General features: G+C 43.9%; 1 protein-coding gene across 1 annotated transcript in view; it reads left to right on the forward strand.

Annotated features, from left to right (window-relative positions):
* SOAT2 (sterol O-acyltransferase 2) overlaps positions 1-25,474 on the forward strand; it is a 463,801-nt gene that overhangs the window by 183,113 nt on the left and 255,214 nt on the right. The window contains exons 5-6 of the mRNA XM_078687322.1: positions 18,461-18,568; positions 19,196-19,478. Coding sequence (XP_078543448.1) covers positions 18,461-18,568; positions 19,196-19,478 — 391 coding nt within the window. The remainder of the gene's footprint in view (positions 1-18,460; positions 18,569-19,195; positions 19,479-25,474) is intronic.

Below are 25,474 nucleotides of genomic sequence, written 5' to 3' on the forward strand. Positions count from 1 at the left end.
GAGTGGCGTTGCATGGCTGAGTGGCGTTGCGTGGCTGAGTGGCGTTGCGTGGCTGAGTGGCGTTGCGTGGCTGAGTGGCGTTGCGTGGCTGAGTGGCGTTGCGTGGCTGAGTGGCGTTGCGTGGCTGAGTGGCGTTGCGTGTGTGAGTGGCGTTGCGTGTGTGAGTGGCGTTGCGCGTGTGAGTGGCGTTGCGCGTGTGAGTGGCGTTGCGCGGGTGAGTGGCATTGCGCGTGTGAGTGGCGTTGCGCGTGTGAGTGGCGTTGCGCGTGTGAGTGGCGTTGCGCGGCTGAGTGGCGTTGCGTGGCTGAGTGGCGTTGCGTGGCTTAGTGGCGTTGCGTGGCTGAGTGGCGTTGCGTGTGTGAGTGGCATTGCGTGTGTGAGTGGCGTTGCGTGTGTGAGTGGCGTTGCGTGGCTGAGTGGCATTGCGTGGCTGAGTGGCGTTGCGTGGGTGAGTGGCGTTGCGAGGGTGAGTGGCGTTGCGTGGGTGAGTGGCGTTGCGTGGGTGAGTGGCGTTGCGTGTGTGAGTGGCATTGCGTGTGTGAGTGGCGTTGCGTGTGTGAGTGGCGTTGCGTGTGTGAGTTGCGTGTGTGAGTGGCGTTGCGTGTGTGAGTGGCGTTGCGTGGGTGAGTTGTGTTGCGTGTGTGAGTGGTGTTGCTTGGGTGAGTGGCGTTGCGGGATGAGTGGCGTTGCGTGGATGAGTGGGGTTGCGTGGATGAGTGGGGTTGCGTGGATGAGTGGCGTTGCGTGTGTGAGTGGTGTTGCTTGGGTGAGTGGCGTTGCGTGGGTGAGTGTGGTGTTGCGTGGATGATGGTGGGCTTGCGTGGGTGTGAGTGGCGTTGCGTGTCTGTAAGTGTTGCTGTGTGGGTGAAAGTGGCACAGAGCCTTTGATGTGGCCTGGCGCAGGAGAAATGCTGCTGCTGCTAATTAAATACAAGAGTGGCCGGGAAACACAAGTACGGCCGGCCACATAATTAGGGGAGGAGAAGCCGCACAGCACACGCTGGGAGAAGCCCTTTGATGTGCTGTGCGGCCGCGATGCGCGCTCTGTGCTGGGGGAGGGCCATTAGCCTGAACTCGCGGCAAGATCAAACGAAGGGTGGGAGGGACATTGAGGAACAGATGGCCATGAAAGTGTATGGGCCAAATGCGCGTGCTTGTACGTGCACTCGAAGAAAACGCCACGGAAAAAAGCGGTGGTTTGGCAATCAGTTCGAGCACTTGAATTCTCCCCCATTTCCCATTGCTTCGCAATGGTAAAGGACGAGACCTAAAAAGCTCAAGCATATGTTTCCTGGAATCTCCCTCATGGAGTACGGCGATTCTTGTTTTTATTGAGGCAGGATTTACTTCCCTTGAATAATCTATTGTCCAGATGGTATGGTTCTTCAGCTATGTGTAACCTTTGTAATAATTCAACTCAGGATGTCACCCATGTGCTGTTTGTGTGCCTGGCCCTACTTTTACATAGGCGTAAGTGGCTGAGACCAATTTGTCTTCAATTAAGTATTTCCTCCGCCACTTCTTTTCGAGAGGCTATTTACAATCCTCCTAATGAAATGTTTTGTTATAAAATTTGTAATTTTTTCAAAAGCTTCTTAGTAATATATTAGAAGGTTTGATATGTATATTTCATTTTGTATTTTAACGGTGATTGTATGTAAATGCACTTGTCTTGTTAATCTTTTATGCGGATCTCATTTGAGTTCCGAAATCATAAATAAATAAAACTTGAAACTTGAAACTTGTGGTGTCATCTGTAGCCTACCCCCTAAACATCAGATTTGACCTTGCTAAAGTAAACAAGGCAATTAATTCTAACCCTCCCAGGGAAAGCATTGAGGCCCGATGGGGTCCTGATGGACCTTTAGAAGAACAACTTGGATGTTTGGGCTCCCGTTATAACTAATGTAATAAATTCTGCAGTACTAAGTGGTCTTCCAACTTCATGGCACTCAGCAGTAATAGTTCCTATCTTTAAAAAGGACTGCAGATCAGATCCTAGGTGTTACTGCCCAACTGCCATCTGTTAAAATCAATGGCCGTATTGTCCTAAGGAGAACTGAAGACTGGATTGCGAGCAATCATGTGCTCTACCCTGCTCAGTATGGGTTCCGAGAAGGCCTCGGCACAGAAGACCAACGCTTTAATCTTAATCTAATTGTTAGTAAATACACTTTTGCTAAGCAGGGGGTGCTGCTTTTGTCCTTCATGGACCAAAGCAGCGCCTTTGATAGAGTCAACCACTGTAACCTGGTGTTGATCCTTTACGACTTAGGGCTGGATGATTATATTGTCTTCTTGCAGGCCCTGCACTCCGGGATTAACACGTCTGTGAGATACGGGCAGGGTGGCGAATGTACTGATATATTTGACTTACAACGGGGGGCCTGCAGGTTTCCGGGAAGGATCTTCCTACGATCAGTAAGACTCCAGTATGGGCACTGCTTTATGCAGATGGTGCCGTTCTGATCAGTCGTACTCTAAACGTGTTAAGGGCACTAATTAATAGTTTTGTTGACTATGTGGATAACCTGTATCTGGACTTAAACATCGCCAAAACTAAATACATGGTGTGCAGCATGAAACCAGTTAAGGCGAACCCATGTCAGATAAAGGGCAGGCATATAGAGGAGGTCCATTGAGTTGGGTAACAATGAACATCTGTTATTCAGCGCCAAGAGACCTCTGGGTGAACGTGCGATTTACAAATACACGTTAAGTTATATAGAGGAGGTCACTAGCTTTCATTACCTCGCAATCCCGTTTTATTGTAAAAGTTCCTGGCTTGCCTGCATAGCAAACTGCTGTGCACCATGGATGTCATGGAGGGGGTCTTGCCCCCTGCTAGCCATGGCACTGCTTTTGCGGCCCCTGGCATCAGATGTCCTAAAGGCAGTGACAGCAACACAAATTAAATAGGGGGCTCTTGTGAGTCGTGTACTTTGAGTAGCCAGCTGCTATTTAAGCAGACTGTTTATGAAAAAAAATGCGTCCAGGAGTGAAACACTCGGCTACTGTGAAACAAAATGTTTCCATGTGAAACTTGACAATGGCACCATCATTTGTGTGCAGGGCGCTCTACTCCGAGGGGCACCTTAGCTAACTTTGCAGTTCTGGAAGGAATGAAAAACAATCTCCTGGCAGAGAGCAACAATTTTGCAACACAGTTAATTTATATTCTTAGTGGAGAGGGCCGAGGTAAAAGGCGTCTCCATGTCTTTGGCTGTTTGGAGCACGGGTGGGGGATAAAAAAATCAGCATATGAGAAAGATGATAGAAAGAAGGAAGAGAGAAACAGAATGAGAGAGAGTGAAATAGGGGAAGATGACCAGGGGAAGCCGAAAGAAGACAGGAGGAGGACATGGCAGAGTGGCAGAACATTAACAGAAAGACAAACACAGGTATCTGGGTGTGTCTGTATGTGCAAGAGAGACAGTAAAGAGCTAGCTGACAGACAAAGACCAATTGTGATAGCAATAGACATCAACACTTGAAAGGGAGATTGAGAAAGGCGAGGGCAAGATACAGACTATAACCACAGATGATAAAGAGACAGTAGACGTGACAGAAAGAGCGGGTGAGACAGGTGCGAGAAATAAGTGATGGAGACGAATGAATGAGAGAGAGCAAAGAAAAAGATGGCTGACAGATCATAAAGTGGCTATTCGAAGAGCTACAGAAGAGGGACATGAGAGGTGGTGAAGAGGCAGACTGGTGTGAGAGATAGCTTGGAAAAAGAGGGGAGAGAGTGAACGAGGGGTTCTAATGAGACAAATAAGAAAAAAGGTGAGATAGATGAAAAATAGACAGGTGAAAAAGAAAACACAACTGCCGTGGGGCATGGGAGAAAGAGACGGATGAGGGTGTGAGACAGAAGTGGGAAGCAGGTGATAGAGGCTATAAAGAGGCAGTCAAGAAAGGTAATATGAGGTCACTTACTGTGATGTCATTGCAGACATAGAGCATGTGGTGTCACTTCTGTTACCCCTGTCATTTTGGTGAATCAATGTCTATGCTGTGCGTGTATCAATAACTCTGTGGGGGTCCTGTTTGATCTTGCCCAACGTGTAGGCAGTAGACGAAGCCGCTTCTTGAGGTATGTAAGTGGAAATGCCTACAAGTTTTGACATACTGTATGGGAATTTGGGCATATTGAGACAATACTAAAGTCCTGGTTAGGTAGAATAGATTCTGCCAACGTTTGCTTGGCCTCCCTCCCTCTACACCTATTTTTCATTCATGAAGAACTGGGGCTGGACTGTGTTTCAGACCTGCCTCCTTAATGTTTTTGGTGTCTTTTGGACAGATTTTTAACCCTTAATCACATACACATAATTATAATGATTAACAAAAATTTTCTGTGTGCGCCTCTTCTTTTAGATTAAGTACATCATAATATTTGTTAAATGCTTGCTCTGATTTCTCTTTTGCTGTCACTGCTTGAACAGCTAGTTGTTCTAAATCACTTTGTTGAAAATTGTTTAGTAAATTATTCCCTTGCTAGTCCCTGACCTATACTCATAGTGCTTACCCATGCTCGCAAGGGTTTATTGGGTTGCCCTTCCTCTGTACTAAAGTTTTTATGCAGCACACAAATAGTAATAAAGTAAAAACTCTACACAATAAAAATCCCAAACCAATGTAGCACAATAGAGTAAATTGTAATAAGTAAAATGACACCAAAACGATCACAATCCAATCAGTATAATCAGAGATAGTTTTTAAAGTTTTAGATAAAATTAGCGCCAAGCAGCACAAAGCATTTTGTGGTTATCTGGTCTCGTTAGACCAACCTAAAGTTGCAGGTTTAGGCTGTCCGAGGTGGAGCATGGATCAGATATAGGGTTCAGGTTAGTCCCACTGAAGAGGTACTGTCTCAAGTCTGTTTGTGTGGGGGTGGGGGGTGAGGAGGAGGCCATTGGGGAGAAGTAGATGGAGGTGTTACAGATGGGTATTGCTGTGGCACAAAGAGATGGTCATCACTAGAGCTTATTGTTAGTTGATCAGAGTGGATGGTCGAAGTCGGCATGTAGTGCATGTATCTTATTGCCACTTGTTGCAGACAGTAATAGTTGGTGTGAAGAGCTGGTCCCAATGGAGCTTCCCGTTGGCAGTCGACATGAGTGGTCAATTCTTGACATGAAGAAGTCACTTCACAATCACGAAGTGCCCAAAATGTCTGTAACTTCACCTTTTTTTCAGGAGGAGTTCTCACTGATGACAGCCAAGGGTCCAGGACCTGTAGGCACCTATTAGGAATCAGGACTCACTCCAACAGAGACCAGCAGTAGGGCTCAGGCTGATTCAGTTGGTGCTGGTCCGCTGGCTAGTTATAGGGAGGCCTATGAAAGTAAGTTGTTTCCCTGTTGTTCACACATGTTAGCCAACAGACCCTTGGAGTCACACTGAGTAGCCTGGGTTCCAGGCATGCAGGTCCAATCTTTCTTCAGTTAGCACTTCGGTTCTTGTTCTGAGACTTCCAGAGGTCCACAAGTGCTCTGATGAGAAGTTCTGAAGGTCCGCATTTAAATGTGGTGCCTGCCTTTGGGTGGGGGAATTCCCTGACCTACCCCTATAAACCCATTCTGGTAAGTACTTCCCCTTCCCCATGTCCTGGCTCCAAACTGTCGAAGTTGACAAAGGCAGGGGCATGCCCGGTGTCAGGGCCCTTGGTATGTGCTAGAGGCATAGCCCTTTGAAGTGCAATATTTTGCTTAACAGTAGTAAAGACTACCTCTACAAGATATACTAGGCACAGAAGTGAATATACTGCATTTTGGGACTCACCGGACTTGCTTCTCCACTCCTACAGGACTCCCGCCCTTGTTCCCGGTCCTCAGTCTTCCCCGCTGCAGCAGCCTCCTAGCATCTTGGTGCGGCTGCAGTGAGGGGGGACTACATTGCCCACGAGCCTTCACGGCAGGACCCAGAAGCCGCCCACGACATCTCGTGCACAGAGACGCTTAAATAACGAGGACAGCCCCAGTGGAGCGGGTGCTCTGTACTGCATTTCGGGACTCACCGGACTTGCATCTCCACTCCTACAGGACTCCCGCCCTTGTTCCCGGTCCTCAGTCTCCCCCGCTGCCGCAGCCTCCTGGCATCTTGGCGCGGCCGCAGTTAGGGGGGACTACATTCCCCACGAGCCTTCGCTGCAGGACCCGTAAGCCACCCACGACATCTCGCGCACGGAGGCGCTTAAATAACGAGGAGAGCCCCGGTGGAGCGGGTACTCTTTACTGCATTTTGGGACTCACCGGACTTGCTTCTCCACTCCTACAGGGCTCCCGCCCTTGTTCCCGGTCCTCAGTCTCCCCCGCTGCCACAGCCTCCTGGCATCTTGGTGCGGCCGCAGCGAGGGGGGACTACATCGCCCACGAGCCTTCGCGGCAGGACCCGGAAGCCGCCCATGACATCTTGCACACGGAGGCGCGTAAATAACGAGGAGAGCCCCGGTGGAGCGGGTGCTCTTTACTGCATTTTGGGACTCACCGGACTTGCTTCTCCAATCCTACAGGACTCCTGCCCTTGTTCCTGTTCCTCAGTCTCCCCCGCTGCCGCAGCCTCCTGGCATCTTGGCGCAGCCGCAGCGAGGGGGGACTACATTGCCCACGAGCCTTCGCGGCAGGACCCGGAAGCCGCCCACGACATCTCGCGCACGGAGGCGCTTAAATAATGAGGAGAGCCCCCGCATCGCGGGATGCGCACGGGACTCACCGGGCTAAGCCCGGGCAAAGGGCGGGCCGTCTGTGGCCGTCCGAGGCCAGAGGAGGCCGGGCTGGGCCCCCCCTCTAATATTGTCCTTCAAGTAAGATCTTTGCCGTAATTGACTTTATTTACTCACCTTGGGAAAGACATTACATTCCTGTTAATATTCTGGTTGGAGAAATTAGAGTGTTAGCAATGGCTGCAAGATCAGGGAAAGGAAGGAAGTGCATCCCTGGGGTCATAGGTGAGTCGGTTACTGGCACATTAGATATGTTTATAAAAAGGGCAACATCAGTGTTGGAGCATGAAATTGCACTCACAGAACGTCGCTTGTCATTAGAACCTTTATATAACAGGTGCTCGTCATTGGGCCCAATAATATTGGCAGTAACGCCCGAGAATTTAGTCTCTCAAACACATACCTGTGCCCCATTAGAGGGGGCAACGATCCACCATGATTCTAACTCTCTAACATCAACGTGTGGGACCATTAATGAGCATAGTTCCACGGTAGAGATTAACGAATCCCTTTTATATGACACAATAACGGGATCTACACCACAGATTCAAACAAAGACTGGCTCAAATGATCAATCAAAATCAGGGCCTAGTATACAGGTAAAAAACCAGGTGTTAGGTCCGGGTCCCAATGACAAGAGGAAGCGTGGGGGTACTCATCAGAAGGGTAGATCTCCCAAACAAATTAAAACTGCCAGAAAAGTTGGAAATCCGGCTATACGGCCAAAGCCATTATTAATTACTACTGCCCAAGCTTCTACTGATCCCATGTTAATTCCCCCGATACCGTCCCCTCAGCAGGTCTTGGAGTTTGTGCCCCCAAACCCTGAAGCTTTCATGGGTCAACTGGAGCAATTAGTAAAGTCATTAATTTTACCTTTGCTAGAAAGAATTAAAATTTTAACTGAAAAAATAGGGTGCCTGGAAAAGACATTGGCTAATTCCGATTTATTGAGAAAATTAGAGGCCAACTCCCATAATAGCACCCAAGTACCTAATGGTGTGGGAAAATCTGCTACTGCCATCATTCCTGTAGTATCCTGTGGTCCGGCCAACTCCATAACAGGGAGTTATAATGGGCCCACCCAAGTCGAGGTACTATCAGGAGTCAGGTTACAGCCCCCAAATAGAACAGGAATAAAAGAAGTTGAAAGTGTGGTAACAAAAGAAACGGTTACGGGGGAGCAGCTCAATAAAAATAGACACCAAGAAGATGGTAGGGTTATTAGCAATAAAAAGAAGATTATATATCCACGTATTGACCTACCCCCGCAATCTGTACCATCGACTGTGGTCCTGACTGGGGTGCCTGAGTTGAATAATGACAAAAGGGAAACCTACTCAGACCTGAAAAACAAAGTCACTTTTTGGCTCAATACTAATTGACCTCTTCCAGTCCATCTACATGCCGAAATATTACATGTTCGGAGAGTGGGCTGGGTCGGACATAAACCAAAAGACCTCCATGGGGATTGTATACTAGTTAATTTCAGGGATAGACGGCCAGTAAGGTTTATTTGTAATTGGAGCAATTGTAGAGTTAATGATGGAATACAAAGCCTGGATTTAAACTACTTCTTTCTGCCTACACACATAGATCTAACAAAAACAAGTCAATGGCAGCAACGGAGATTTTTTGATGAAAATAGAGATAGATTTAATATTCCTATGTTTAATCGTTATGAAATATTGCAGGGGCTGGAAGACGTTGATTGACTCAACACTGGTATTCCCCCTGCAAACTTTGGCCCAACTGTAGGAAATGCTGGTCAAAAACCATTGAGCGTGAAAGAAGGAGTATTTAAGACACAGATGGATGTTGGGGTTAGACATAACGATACCATCAGGAATTAAGAGGGGATACAGATGGAGATAATTGAAGACGTAAATTCTGTGATTAATCTGGAGTCCCATGGTGTTACAAGTTTGACGAGTAGTGAGACTCCTAGGGCCACCTGGTCATTCTTGTATTGGAATATTGCAGGACTAAAATCAAAACTGGGGAATGAGCACTGGGCTAATCTAGTGAATATGTATGATTTTGTGAGTTTACAAGAAATCTGGTCAACCGTCCCACATCATGTGTGTGGATTTAAAACCTTCTTTTCTCCAGCTATCCGCTCTGTACATGGGAGGGCCTAAGGGGATTTAGCCACATACGTGTCTAATTTGTTTCACTGTTTGAAAAATGAGATCCTTTTTACCAATACATATTATCATATAATCAGGATAACTATAGATAAAGTGTTCATATTGATTTTGGTCAACTTTTACAATAATGTTCCTGCAGAGGTGGTGGAAGATATTGTTAAAACCTTAGGAAATGATATAAAATCGACGTTAGGTGGAAGATTTAAAGATGTTTGTGTTATTTGGGGCGGGGATTTTAACTGTTCTCAATGCCAAAGTGGTGAGAGAGGAACCTGCGGCATAATGCTGGATAATGATGTTAGCTTAAGCCATTTTGAACACACTAAGGGGTCGATTAGGATCGCGGACGGACTTGAGTCCGTCCGCGACCCCTGAGGAGGAGGGAACGTCTGCATGGGCTGCGGCGTTCCCTCCGATCTGATTAGGATGTGACCGCCAGGGTGGCGGTCACATCCTCTATCTCTAACATTGCGGCGGGTGCAGCTTCAAGCTGCACCCGCCCCAATGTAAAAAATGCATGCACAGCATTTCCGTGCACAAAGCGGCAGGCACCGCGCGGTGCCTGCTGCATTGTGCACGCAAATGCAGGGGGGTACCATAGGTACCCCCCATGTGCACCCACCACCACCCCTTCACCCAGGGGGCCCGCAACGGACCCCCGAAGTGAAGGTCCGTATGCTTTTCCATGGCGGCAATGCCGCCGTGGAAAAGCATATTTACACACACATCATAATATGGCGGACGGTGTCTCATAGACACCGCCTGCCATGTTATGGCTTTTCCGCCGCGGTCGGCTCCGACCGCGGCGGAAAAGCGGCGGACGGAATTCCAGACCCACCAGCCATCCTAATTTGGCGGTGGGTCTTTGGAGTCTCCGCCGCGGTTTTTCCGCATCCTCCAGGCCGGCGGACACTTCCGCCGGCCCGGAGGATGCGGAAAAACCGCCATCCTAATCGGCCCCTAGGTGTGGGGACCTTCTTAATGATATCATCTTTGGGTGTGATATGGGTTTGTGAATAGAATGGTTAGACCTGAGATCCCCTTTACTCCCACCTTTAATGGTAGAGGGGTAAATTCAACAATCGATTTTATATTGATGACGGTTAGACATGGGGGAAGGACCCAGGCTTTTAACGTCTTGGATAACCCATTGAGCGACCACTTTCCCCTTAGCCTAGGAATCTTAGGCAAACTTAAAGACCCCCACGGAAATTATATCCTAAAACCGTGTGTGGATAATATTGCCATGGTTAGGAAAAATGGGTACGCTCTAAATTGGACCACTGTGGTTCCTGAAGATTTCCTTCATAATTTGATTAAGAAATGCGAGCCCCAATTCCACGCCTGTACAGATGGGAATACTGATGATTCCGATTTTATAAAAAACTTTTAGATATTACCTCCCAAATAAAGAACAGCCTATGGGTTTGTTACGTGGACCGCTTCGCTGGGGGGAGGTGAGATGGGCAGGAGACGTGTTCGGGTTAAAGAGGGTTTTATTGCAGCATATAGGAAGTCTGTACAGGTCTTGCGAGGGGGTACGACCCGCCTTGGGGATCTGCTGCGGCTCCTCCTTCTAGGTCTAGGCGCTTCGGGCCTCCTTAGCCCCTCCGTGCTTCTCCTCCGCTGGGTTGATCCACGTCCGTGGTGCCTCTCCGATGTAACCCAATAAAAGAAAGAAAGGGTCAGGACGGTGTCCGGAATATAAGCTAGTGAAGGGAAAGGGAGTGAGGATATCTCCAAAGTGCAACACACACAGAACAGCTTTTCTGTGAGGGTTTAAGTGCAATGGGTAAGGGTACACCCGGACGGGTGGGGGGAACTCCCAATTCACTCGGTTGTGCTACCCTTTCTCCCAATCCACGCTGCCACTTTTCTCCGTACCTGAGATAGCCACACACCTCCCCCGGGCGTGTGGCTGGGTGACGCGTGGGGATGGTGGCCTCCTGGCTTTCTCTCTGTTGCAGGTACGGGTTCTCCTCTTCTCTCTTTCACTGTCTTTCCTTCAGTTCGTCTCTTCGTTCCTCCTTCTCCTCCGCTCTCCTACTCTCTCCTCCTACTCCACTCTCCCGGTGAACAAGCACACCCTAGCACTTCCGGCTTCCGCTTTTGTCTCTGCTACGTCCGGCGGTAGCTCTGCCCACTCCTCCTGCAAGGTCCAGTTAAAGGGCCAGTGATCCACTGATTCCTTGGCCGTTCTGGATCCGATGTTGGCGGAGGGGAGGTCGTTCTGAAACGGGGAACAAAGAGGTGGGTGATAACAAGAGTTCCTTGTGTCCACGTCCTGGACAGAGGGCTGACCCACCCGGTTACAGGGTTGAATCGAAAAAACCCAAAAAAACTCCAATTAGTTGGTTTGACACGGCCTGTACTAAGGCTTATTCTAAGCTAAAACATGCTTTAAAAGCCTCTGACAAGGATCGCACTTTAATCAAAGCCTTGAGAAATGATTATAAGAAGGCTTTGAAAAAGAGAAAGAATAGCCTAAAAAAGGAAGCGTGGGAATCATTGTGCGAGGCCTCTTTAAACAGAGATTCTGCAGCCTTTTGGCAAGCAGTAAACACACCGCTTATAAATGAAAATGTTTCGGCTAGGATAGAAATAGCTATTACTGAAAGGGAATGGGTGAAGTATTATTCAGAATTGTCTTCTGTGATGAGTTCTGAGGATGATTCCTCACCAATGGTTATTATTACGGAGGATTCCCATCATATACTGGTTACCCTGAATCCAGCTATATCCTTAATGGAGGTAACCGCAAGTATAAATGCTAGCATGGCAGGGAAAGCCCCCGGACCCGATGGGGTTCCGGTGGATTTATATAAATATAATACCGGTCTGTGGGGCACGCTTCTCACCCAGCTTTTTAATGTTACTTCTCGCATAGGTCTTCTATCTTCCTGTTGTGAGTCTATAATAGTGCCGATATTCAAGAAAGGCGATAGAGCAAGTTGTCATTGCTATCACCCAATATCGCTCCTGGACTCCACTATTAAGATTTTCAGCCGTGTGATTTTAAATAGACTTCAGTCCTGGGCGGAAGAAAATACTATAATTAGTGATCTTCAATACGGTTTTAGAAAAGGATTGAGTACTATTGATCAGTGCCTGAATTTACACGTCCTTATTGAAAAATATACCAAAGCTAAGGATGGCTTCATGTTTTTAACCTTCGTTGACTTGACGTCAGCGTTCGATTGCGTCACCCTTTGCAAACTATGGCTGATCCTTGAGAACCTAGGAGTAGATAACTCAATAGTTCAATTTCTCAGGGAACTCTACTCGGGGGCAAGAGCCAGAGTTAGGTATGGGAAAAATGGTGAATGTACGGAAACATTTGGTATTGCTAGGGGAGTACGACAAGGTTGTGTCCTTGCCCCTTTTCTCTTTACACTGTATATTAATGATGTGGAGAGCATATTATTACAAGAGGGCAGGGACATGCCGATGGTGGCTAAAAGACCAATCCCAGCGTTGTTATACGCAGATAACACTGTCCTAATGGCCAGGACACCAATGGCTATGCAAACCATAGTCACTTCCTTCACTGACTATATGACTAGTCTGGATCTAAGGATACATTGCTCTAAGACCTTTAGCATGAATTGTGGCCATGGGGTAGCTAGAAAGAGAAAGATAACTTTTGTCTCCTCTAGCCCAGTTGATTTTACCCTAACCTTTCCGTACCTAGGTGTTTTATTCGACCATACTGGTCGAGGGAATAACGCAATCAAAACAAAAAGGTTACTGTTTTGCAAATCAATAATGGCCCTAAAATTTTTTAGTTAAAGAATGGGTAGAAAACCAATTGGGGAGATGCTTACAGTGTATAGAGCGACCTGCGTAGCAATTGTTACATATGGTGCTGGATTGTGGGGACATGCTAATGTGAGATCATTACAGGTGGTGGAAAACTCCTTCATGAAATATCTTTTAGCTGTTCCAGAAAGTGTATCTACATACGTTTGCCACACTGAACTTGGGGAACCATATTTAGAAAATACAATAAAGGTTGCACCGGTTCTGTTATGGCATAGGGCCTGGACCACCGAAGAATGTAAATTAAACCGTTCCATCTTGAATGATGTGATGAGGCTAGACAACGGTGGCAGGGTTGGATGGCTAAGTTATGTGAGGAAGTTTCTCACCGACCTAAGTCTGGAAAGCTATTTTGTTGAACCTCTATCTATGTGTGATATTTCCAGAAAAGCACTGAAGGAAAAGTGCATGACTTATCTGGAAAAGCATAGAACAACCAACGAGATGTTGAAACAAATGGTGGTTGCTCATCAGTTGATAATAATTACCCCAAAAATGCAGCCATATGTAAAATTGCAAATGAGTGATTATGAGAGGTTTTTTCTAACTTGTTTTAGATTAAATATTATATTCAGGTCGCTTAGCTTCCCCAACATGAATGATTGGACAAAAGTTTTACCTAAATGCCCATGTGACGAAACTTCTGAACAATCAGACATTCATATCTTTTTCTTTTGTAAACTTTATTCAATTCCAAGACGAAAATGGATTGTTGCGTTGCTGAAGATCATGGAAATAAATCGCTGTCATCCTGCTTTTTTAGCTGTTCAATGTTTGGATAATATTTTAACTGTCGCATCTATTTCAGCGTTTTAAAAAATTTTTTTTAGATCACGGAAATTTATTATATCCTGATTGGTGATGAATAACTTGTATCTCATGATGAGATTCTATAAATTGTGATTTTATTGTACTTTTATGGTTGTTCTCTTTTAATAACCGAATAAAGATTTTGATGATGAACTATATGCATGATTTGATGAAATGTAGTATTGCTTCTGTTAGAATTCTCCTTGTGAGGAGTGGTTCCTTCAGGATCCTCGATTCTCATTGTTCCCATCCTAGCTTGCTGTTATCTTTAGTTGAGAATCAATTCCAGGTTCTCTGTCTTAGAGAGCGGTAGGGTAGAGCTGGGATTGGCAACTATTTCATCTCTGAGTCCATGGCTCCTGACAGCTCTGCCTTCTAGCAAATCACCGCATGGCACCAAATGAGACACCTCTGCCATGACCCACTGGGATGCCCTTAAACAACCCTAAGAGGGACTCTGATTTGCATGCACTCTTTGAAAAACAGATATTGTCTACTGACTAAAAAAATTGAATGTTCTATTCAGAGCCTAAATAGCCAACTCAGACACTCCAAAGACTCAGCGTTCCTCCCCAAACTCTGTTTTGCACAATATGAAAATATAGTCAAAGAGCCCAAAAGTGGATTCACGTCATCAAAGCGAGCTGGCTTTCTAACAACAAAAAACATGGTAAAGCTTTAGCTCGCTATCTGAAATATACGAAGAACAAATCAATGATAGCAGCCATAAGAAAACTAAATGATGATATCACTACATGCACCTATGACATCATAGAATCATTTTAACACATTTATGAGGACCTTTACAACTCAAACGCTCTTGTCCTCCCCTCCAGAATGAACGAATACCTTAATTTTTTTTAGCTCTCATCGCTAACTCCACAAGACTCTCTTTACATCAGCAAACCTATCTTAGAGGAAGAGATCAGTGCAGCTATATGCTCTATTAAAACAGGGAAAGCCCCTAGCCCGATGGTTATGCAGCCAAATTTTATAAACCTTTTGCCAACCTTGGTGTCGGACCCCTTGTTAGGCATCTTCTGTCAATTTTCACACACAGGTCATATATCTTGTTCAGCGACAGAAGCCACCATCGTAGTAATACCTAAAGAAGGGAAAGACCAAATGAATGATAAAAATTACAAACCAATATCCCTCAATAATATTGACTGTAAAATCTATGCGGAAATTGCCACCTGTAGGCTTGAAATGGTCATGCAACATCTAATCCCAAACTCACAAACGGGCTTCCTTAAAGGCAGATTAGCAACAGATAACATTAGAACCTTCTGCCATGTACTTGAAAAAGCCAAGCAAATTCACTCGCCCTCTGCGGCCCTAGCTTTGGACGCAGAGAAGGACTTCGGCAAGATCTCAAGGCCATTTCTTATTGTCACTCTACATAAATATCACCTCAGCAGGAACGTCATACGTATGGTTGTGGCTGTCTACACAGGACTGTCCGCAAGAGTAAGGGTAAATGGCCACCTATCCCACCCTTGCACTCAGTCGCAAGGAACTCAACAAGAGTGCCCATTATCTCCCTTGCTCTTTCTCTGAGCAATTGAAACTTTATTATCAGCTTTAAAAAACAATCTTGGGATCACAGGTATCCGTTTGAATTTGTACAGACATGTAGTGGCCTCATACATGGACGATGTTCTGGTGTTCCATGAAGATGCTTCCCACGCCATTCCAATCAAGATGTCAGAAATAGATAGATACTAACAGGTGGTGGCATACACCCTAAATAAAGATAAGACAGAGTTTTTCCTGCTAAAATGTACATTGCACAGCTGCAGTCACTGGAGACCTGGGACTAAAATGGCAACCCTCTGCTATTAAATACCTTGGCATCCGGTTCTCTTTGGACTTCAAAAAATCTGCTTCACTTAATGAACAAAGTCCACATCCACATGGACTCCAAAAAAATCACATGGTGGAGACGGGTGAGTACAAAATAAATGATGACAGCCCCATTGATCAACTTTATAACCAGCATGCTCCCGGTTTCTCTATCTGCCACCTTCTCTAAATCCATAGATATTGCCATATACGAATTTGTCTGGAAAAAGAAAAAGTGTTCCATGAAAATCTTGAAAAGGAACAAAGGTGTTGGTGGCATAAATATTCCAGACTACGCCCGATATCAAAGAGCGTTCCTGGTGGTTGAACCACCATGATCCCAACCACCCCTCCCCCCTTGACCCTCCATTGACAAAGGTCTTTCAACCCCCTTACCTCTTAACTTCATTCTCACTATCCATAACCTAGTGAAACTCCCATTAGATCACTCTAGACCGATTTTGTTGGACACAGCATCCTCACTCCTCCAACCCAAAAATGCCTTACACACAAACTACATGGCTCGACTCGCCTCCCTTTGGTTTAACCACCAGATTGAAATTGATGGGAAGTCAGTACTCTGCCCCAGCTGCTCCCACAAAGGATTAAACAACATAAAAAGTCTTGGCTCCCATGACAACCCTATCCCTTCTCCAGTGGCGGCTGCTCCCGGGCAGAAGTAGCGAGACCAGGAGAGGGAAGGGGTTTTAAAGAAAAAAGGAAAAAGATAAGATCGCTTACCGGCTGGCGGGCTGGGTGGCCTTTTGCCACTTCTCCTCTTTCCTCTCCTTCCTCTGCCTCTGCGTGAACCGGGAGCAGGAAGCACCCAGGCCCCCAAAGCAAATCATGACGCTGCTGTCACCATAACAGCAGCATTTTGATTGGCCTGAGCGCCGTGGTTTGGTGCTCAGACGGGACTGGGAGCTTGGGCATGTTCTCCACCCCGGCTGTGCATTGCAGCCCGGTGGAGAATATGATAAGTGTACATAACTGTTTGGCTGGCCCAAGACGGCTGAGCAAACTGTCATGCACACTTAGAAAGTGCCCCAACCACTCCTCCCACTGCTCTGTGAGCGCCCCGCCAAGCAAACTGCCTCAACATAAAAAAATTAAATGATTTTGACATTGTGTTATTATCATTTTATTTTAACTTTTTTGCAGTACTGAAAAGCAGTGGGATGACACTCCTGCCCCTCTCTGACCTACAGTCATGCTATGACCTACCTAAAAGTGACTTCTACAATTTCCTACGCTTCACAGGTCTTTGGGCAAGCTGAAGCTCCCACATGAACTAGACCTCCCAAACTTACTATTCACCCGTAAACAAAGAGGCCGCGCTGCCTCCCACTTATACAAACTTCTTGACACTTACAATGGCAACCGTTGAAACTATTTATAAGAAAATGGGAATCACACACTTCGCCTGCCACCAATCTACATTCTAATGAAACATGCTAGCGAAAAATATGGAAATATCCCTTTGACTCTAAAATCTATCCCACTATAGCACAAGCCAGATTCTGGTCTGTCCATAAAACCTACTGGAACCCATGTAGATTGCACAAATTGGACTGAGAGATTTCCCCCTATGCTGGTGATGCACGGAGGAGACAGGAGATCTTCCTCATAAGTTATTCACTTGCAAATTAGCATGTGCACTCTGGACAAAAATCCAAGATCTAGTTGAGCAGCTCAACTAGAGTCCATTAGTTATTGATTCCCTTACAACCACGCTAGGACTTTGTGCTAACCAGGAAGCACTGCACTTAGACCCACACACAGCTTCGTTAGTTGATCTCCTCTTGTTCCTAGGCACAAAAACAATACATTTAGAATGGAAATCAACTTCCGTTAGTACTTATGACAAGGGGTGGAACTTACTTTTTAAGATTAGGAGTGCAGATAACACACTGTACTCCAAAACACATGGCTCCTCAAGTACAAGACGATTCGGGGTTTCACTCACCAGATTTCTACAGGAACAAAACCATCTTAGGCCCCTTCTACCGTCACTCCCCCGCTTATGATCCTTTGTGCAATATCAAGTGAATCGTTCACTGATGCCCAGAAGAGCCACCATACGTCTGCCTTTCTTTCCATTTCTTACTCTCTCCTTCCTTCCTATTCTTCCCTTCCTCTATCTCTAACTAGCAGACTGTTGCATGCAGTACAAACCATCCTGTAGGTATATAAACTATCGCCCAGCAGTTGTTTTTAAACTCTGATCCGTCCATCTTGTCACTGTTCCTGGGCAATGTATTCTATTTGGCAACTACCATTATTTTTTTATTAACCGAGATGCACAAACTGTAAGACCACACCGATGTTTCCTCCACTCAACCCTACGGATTGTACCAATTCATTGCTGTTCATAGCGCCTGGCTTCGTGGATCCTCGGAATGTATTGCCCATTGAACCTATTCTTTTTCTTTACTTTTCGCACTTTATATATTTGGTATTCTTTTGTCGCATGATTACTTTATGTTCCCTTTTCATAAACTAAAAACCAACCTAAAGTTACAATTTTAAAAATGAGATAGGTAGATATATTTACATGACTAGTATTATTTCTGAACCATCCTGTCTCCAATACAAGTAGATATTTTATGACATGCCACACCCCATATCACTGCCACCGGATTTCCCTCTATTATCTATTTTCTCATACAACTTTCACTTTCCATCCTTCTCCACACAGGCTCTTTTCTGCAATCCATTCTTCAGTCCTGTTGTTTCCTTCACGTTCTCTCCCTGTTTATCACTCGTGTTAACATCTTGCTTACTAGCATCCTATATTTTCACTCCCAACCTCCTTCTTCCTCTCACTTCTGCTCATTCACCTTCTTTTCCTGACACTTTAACTTTGCCTCTTGCTTTCACTGCCTCTGTTAATTTTATCTTTTATATAACATCTCCCTTTCTTCAGCTCATGCCCACCACTTCGATGTCTATCCACACCCTGCGTCGTCCACGCTATAGCTTTAGTTTCTGCCTCTATCCTTACAGTTGATTCCCCACCTGTCAATCTTGGCCTTTCAATCCCTCTGATGTCTCTATTACTTTCTGAACCTCCCACCTCAAGTAATACAGAGTCTCTGCTTTCTTTTAGCGAGTTGATGGAGGTGGAGCATTTCCGGACCATCTACCACATGTTTGTTGCTACGCTCTGTGTCTTTATCCTCAGCACTATGGCTGTGGACTTCATCGACGAAGGCAGGTGAGATGAATTCCAACTTGTAGGCAGCAGTGAAGCAGAGAGGGGGAGAAGCAGGAACGCAGTTCAAGATGTATTGTGGGAAAAACTTTAGCAGTGCAGAGAATGAATGGTTTGGGGAGGGTTCAAAGAATCACTACTAGGATCACTGAGAATGAAAGTGGTTCACATTTGTGGGAATATCATCCTGATGGTTTCTGGATAATAAACAAGACATCTGTCTTGCTGTGCTAATGGGACAGTGATGGGCAGAGGGTTAGTTTGGATCTGAGGGTCATTGGAGGGTTGTTTAATTTGATGTATTGGGGACAGTCTTGAGAAGCATTGTGCAAGGATGTAGTTGTGAAATTCTAGGGACACTTGACACAACACCAGTGGTGAGACTATGGGTTTAAATATAACAAGGAGTTGCGATCATCACTGAAGTGATTTAGCTAGGGCTGGCTGTATAGCTTTCATAGGCAAAGGAAAAATAGCTAAATACACCAACCAGTACTGACTTTCTTTGGACGAGGCACAAGTAAGTGACTTTTTGCAGAAAAGCTAATACAGCAGATTATGGGTGGAGAAAGTGAGTAACATTTATTAAATTCCACTGCCATACTTAATGACCTATTCCCTTGCCCGCAGGCTAATCATGGATTTCGACATGTTATTCTACACTTTTGGGAAGTTTCCGACAGTGGTTGTCTCGTGGCTCTGCATGTTCCTGTATACACTGATAGTGCCGTATAAGGCACTTCAGTTGTGGGGAGTCTCTTTCCACACTTCGCGTTTTCCCTGGCTTCTCAGCACCACCACGGGACTCCTGCTGACCGCCTGCCAGACCTGCGTCCTGGGCATCTACCCCATCTACGTGGTAATCCACCACAAACTGCCCCCGGCATCCAGTTTCATCATTGTCCTGGAACAGGTACAGTGCGGGTAGGAAGCAAGAAAGTGGGGTCTGAGAAGTGAGGTATTGCCTGGTATTAGAGGGCGGGTATTTTCTTCCCTTTCACTAATCAGAAAGAAACTTCAGGCTCCAAGCTTAGTCGCCCATGTAGGGCGCTATAGAATTTAATGTTGGGTTTTGGTTAAAGCGCCTTTTCATCCTTAAAATCACAATTCATAAACCAACCATGCGCAAATCAATTCATATTTTTACAGCAAAGTAAAATCAACAAAATGTAATGAGAGCTGGCTTCAGAACACTATATTCTGATGTCCATCTTCAGATATATCAAGGCGGGTGTAATCAAAAACTTTTCCTAAGACGACTTATTTGCCTCTTTATGGCACGCCCAGTTGTTGATAATTGTGTAGCTTTGATTGCTGTAAAGTTTGTGGGGATTATAACGATAAAGTTGTTGATGATGATGGTAGTGCTCCTCGTACTTCAAAAGAATTCCTAAAGTTGTGCAGAGCTGAACAGGCACACCACGGTCTTCTGATTGCCTGTAGTGCACACCTTTACCAGAATTGTCAATCATGCACTGTCATATCCAAATCTAAATGAAAGTGAGTTTACCAGCCCTTGCAAGACGTTTCACGAATGCCTAGCTGACCAGCTCTGAGAAAGGGATTGAAAGTGTTTCAAACTATAAATGATATGCTTTACAATGCAAAGGTAAAAAGGAGAATAGTGGGTACGGTGCCATGTTGTTTATACGTCTCATGAACTGGAGATCTGGTAGATAGTTTAGTAGTTGAACTGAAGGACTTTTTGCAAAACTGTATGTAGGAAAAAAGTATCTTCTTCAACTTTAAGCAAGCTTGTTTTCACTTAATTAGACATAAAACATTGTTAGGGTTTCCAGTTTCCAGTTAAAACCCAGAAGGGAATATTTGTTTTTCAGGAGAAACCGGAAAACACTGGATTTTGCTGCATGTTTACTGCATTAGTATCTTCAGGTATCAAAGCAGTAGAAGTGCAGGCTCTGACTCCAAGCACTTTTCTGTGATGAATGCCCTAGTCTGACCCTTTGGTGCCATGGCAAGCCAATCAAAATGCCCTTTTGACCATGTGCAAAGTCCCAGGACTTCCAGGACCTACTCCCACTCCCACTTTGGGAGGATAGTTCACCTCATATGGATTCAGCTCACTGTTCACATTGCAGTCTGGTGGCCAGCAGATTGACAGCTGAACTATGAACAGGGTCTCAATGCAGGGGGAAAGGCACCGCCGTTATGTCGCCCTTCTTTACTGAGCAGTAGAATGGAGCTTTGCTTTCTGGAAGCTCAGGTGTCAAGACTGTGGAAACTAAGATCACTGTGCACGAGACTCCCACAGAATGAATGTTTTCGCATAAGGTGCTGTACCTAACATTCCTCTTCTGAGATTTGAATGGAAATGATCTGTAAAACCTTCCTGTAGAAGCTGCATTACCTTACAAAGAAGGACAAAGACCATTTCATGAACATATTCGGTAACAAAGAACAAGCTCAGAAGAGGTCCATGTGCATTGTATGCTGAATCTGTGCTGTCTACGTTATATATATGAACTTAGAATATCTATGACTTAATATGGAACATTTTAGCCAATACAGCTTAGAAACATGAACAGATTGACATTGATCTTTGTTTCCAAGTATGTACTGCAGACAGCACAATTTGAGTAAAACAGGTGCATGGACCTGTTATGAGCCTGCATACCTAATTAGAACATCATCATAATACAGACCGAATTTGTATTCTTATTGCCACTGTGTCAAAATGAAGCTTGGAACCTATGGAGTTGAAACAAGACTTAGCGCTTGATGAAATCACCAGAACAAATGACAAGGAGCTATTAAATTTAATCATATTGAGCTATGCTCGTACTTTATAAGAATAATACAAAGGTAAAATGTCTTGGACAACTCTTGCTTATGCTTGGAAGGAGCACAGTCCCCATATAGCTTTCAAATAAACAAACGCCCACATGCTTTGCCTAGTAAAAGTAAATTATTCGCATTTCTTGAGCTGGCTTTCAAATGTGATTCAAATCATATAGAGCAAATTTCACGCATGAAGTGAACTACACAGTCAAAATTATCCAAGGCATCCTGCACAAAAGCGTAGTTTGCTATCACCAAACACTATATAGCTAACAGTCTGCCTAATAATTACTTTGCAATCGTCTCCCCACAGACAATGTAGAGCAGACATAAGCCTACAGTATTAATACATTTATTAACCAATTTCTTGGTATCTTGAGACAAAGAGCAGGGAAGCATGACACTGGTTAGCAATACAAAAGCACTAAGCAGCTCACAAAATATATATCTCCTGTCCTAATTGGAAAATCTTCATTGAGTCAATCTTTGACATTTGTCATAAAAATAGTGCAGCAGGAAGTTGTGTTAATTTTTCATCATTAACGTTTTCAAAATTCAAATGTATTGATTTAGACCTCGGAGAAGATCAAGAATTTTAGACCAATAAAGGTTTCTTAGATACATTTCCATACCTCATCACAAACATTTAAAAAAGCTTCAAAAAAAGGTTTTTTTAAATATAAAAACATTTTGGCATACATATTCCCTTATAGGAGACATTGATCAGTTCATCGACTCTTGCTATATTAGATTTGAAATACAGAGGAATTAAATAACGGTTATGTGCTACTGCAACTGCAGGGCATACAAAAAGTATGTCTAAGTCTTGAGTCCCTCCATAGTACAGATCCCATAGATCACTTAATTTTTTAAGTTGGATCGCTGGCTTTTGGAGCATTCAGTAGTATGCCCAACCTAAGTAATACTATAACCTGCCTAACTCTGTGATCCAATGAAAATAATAAATACTTTTGTGGGCGCTTATACTCTATGATATCTGGAAAAGAGTTGTACAGCTTCAATAGCTTACAGTGAGTAATGTCATCAGAGAAGTTGAATCTTTGGATTGCATTTTTTAGACAGAGTTAAGTTTGTGCAGTAATCCATGATTGCCAGTATTGTATCTTACAGTCCAATTTTACTATGACAGACGTAAGATTTTCGATAAAAGAAAATTCTTCTTTAGTACAGCAAATGTTTCCTGCTTCAATACATCTCTAAGGGTACCTTCTGCTATGTATAGTAAGCAAAAAACCTAGTGTACTATGTTTGGCATTGTGGTGACAAAAGAGACAGTTATTAGAAGTTCCAAACGATGCGACTGGACAGGAATCAATTGGCTTACTGTCAATAAGTTGCGGAGGACCATCCCTTTGTGCAGATTTAAAACCATCTACCTACAATTTGGAATGTACTCAAGCGCATATGTATGTATCGGAGGGATTTTTACTTTATAGATTTCTAATAAATAATTAAAATGTCTCCTTCCTGAAGTTTTATCAAATGTATTTAAAACACCAGTCTGTGCAAGCCTTGTTTCATACATTTACTGTCTAAACTCTGAGAAAGCACTCTTCCAAGATATGTGTAGGATTTTGACCATTTCTAGGATGTTTCTGCCTAATTTCCAGAAAATGGCTAGCAGTATTTTCTCTCCTTAAATTCCAATACTTTAGTTTTAGAAACATTTAATATTTAAAAAGTTATTTTATGCACAATTATTTAAAGCTCACTGCTGTAAGATTGAATATAACCACATCATCTGCATACATTAACACATGTAAATCATATGGGGCCAGATGTATGAAGCTCAAATAGGTTCGCAAACACCGAAATTCGCAGAATTTCGGCCTTTGCGAACTCATTTGAGCAAAATGGTATGTATGTAGCAAATTTCAGTGCAAAATAAGGAATCGCAAATTTGCGATTCCTTATTTTGCGATTGCATTTGAGGAATCGCAAAATTTGCGATTCCTTAAATGCAATGTATGATGCAAAAAAAATTGCTAATTGTCCCTAAGGAATCGCAAATTACCACCAACTTCAAGTTGGTGGTAATTTGCGAATTTCTTGAAAAATGCCAATTTTGGCTTTTTTCAAAGTGCCATGTGATGCACATACATGTGAACCCATGCTTATTTCAGGGGTGCAACAGGGTGTCCTTTGGACACCCCTGCACCCTTGAAATTATTATCAATTTGCGATTAGCAAATTGCGAATCGCAAATTGAGAATAATTTCACATTCATTCCTAGGGGCCTCCTAGCCCATAGAAATGAATGGGAAAATTTTCCTTATTTGCAATTAGCAATTTGCTAATCGCAATTAAGGAATTTTAAGAAATCGCTAAAAAATAGTGAATTTCTACATACATACCATTTTGCAGTTCTCAAATAGCGATTCCTTAAAAATCGCTATTTGAGAATCGCAAAAGTGTATCTTGATACATCTGACCCATGATGAATTACTTGGTGGGAAATTCGTTATATTTGAGAATTAGGCTGGTAAACCGGATGTATGACGTTACAACGCATACTTTTACATCGCATGCCTTTACAACGCGGTTTTTACATCGCATACCATTACAACGCATAATGCTTTTAGGCGCTGGATAGTGATTTATTTAATTTACTATTCCAACTCCAGTCCCCGTGGATAGTAGGGAAGGTGTTGGATAGTATATTAAATACATTCCCTATCCTAGAGCGCCCCCCAGCGCTATGCGTTGTAATGGTTTGCGTTGTAAAAGTTGCGTCGTAATGGATGTTTCCCTGGTAAACCGTGTGGCAAGATAGAAAAAAGAAGATGAACTAACAAACAACGCTGTTTAAGGCCATTCTTTGTTTGAATTTTGATAGTTATGCCTTTATTCCCTCCTATAGGTATTCTACAGTACGCTGTGGAAAAGTGTAGTGCTATAATTAGTCTTAGTCCATTTTTAGGAATAACCAGCGCAAGTAGTTCCCTTCATAAATTCGGCCTGTCCACTTTGTCAAATGCCATTAAAAATTCAATGAAAACAGTATAGAGACTTAGCTACTTTACTACAACATACTAATCAATCAAAGTTTGAAGAATTGCAATTTTATCAGTGACCGAAATGTTTGGGTCCAAAACCAGCTTGTTTGCGTGGGATTATTCCTTTAGCAAAAGCCTAATCCTGAAGCTGCTTCAAATTGCTTGCTGCGAAGATCTTTCTTGTAGCGTTAAGAAGAGCAATCTGATTAAATGTGCTTGGAAGAGTGCGGGAGCCTTTCTTGTGGAGTGGTATTATGTCACTCCCTTTCCAAGAATAGGGAATTTGTACTGTTTGCTAACAGTATTCAAAGAGCGGAGTTAAACATTTTCCCCATGCCTCAGGATCCCTTTTAAAAACCTTTTGCAGGTATTTCTTCTTGGCCCATTGCTGCAGAAGCTCTTGATCTTTTTATATATTCTTCTATCTGTTTGCTTATCGGAGGGAGTACTTCCTCTGCAGAGTTCGGGGTATTCTGTATAAACGTTCAGGTCCCTCTATTGATTTCTGAGGCCCTATTTTCCAGATACTGTTTAGAAATGTATTCAATCCATACTGTGCTTGGGATTGAAATAATGGACAAAGCTTTTTTAGTTCTATTGTGATACATAATTCGGCTCCAGACCAGAATTGAGTTTTTATTGCACACTTTATACTGTAAACGGAACCATTTCTTTTTTTTAATAAAGTGAGGTTTAATTATCTGCAGATGTTCGAACTGATGTTTCCAATCGCATTGCTCTGGATTCTGGAGGAGAGTTTGTGTCACATGGCTTTAAACAGGCCTACACTGGAAAGTCCTCTACCAGCCAGTGAAGGGGCGTAATTGGATATTCAGCTGTAGCATGTTACGTCATCTTGTTTTTTTTTCTGTTCAGATAATTTTTATTTTATATAACGGCAAAAGAAACACAAAGAGCAGTCATTTCAATGATACGTAGTACACTCCTGCTACAGCACATGGGAGAAAGGCAATGGCATCAGGTGTATATCATGACAAATACATATGAAATGTCTCCTGTCTCAATCATATTGAAATTCAGAAAGGTCTAGCGTTGGAGGAATTGCGGGATACTGAATTGTTGTGCTGATTAA

The sequence above is a fragment of the Lissotriton helveticus genome, chromosome 1_1 (genome assembly GCF_964261635.1).
Source record: "Lissotriton helveticus chromosome 1_1, aLisHel1.1, whole genome shotgun sequence".
Classification (NCBI taxonomy): Eukaryota; Metazoa; Chordata; class Amphibia; order Caudata; family Salamandridae; genus Lissotriton; species Lissotriton helveticus.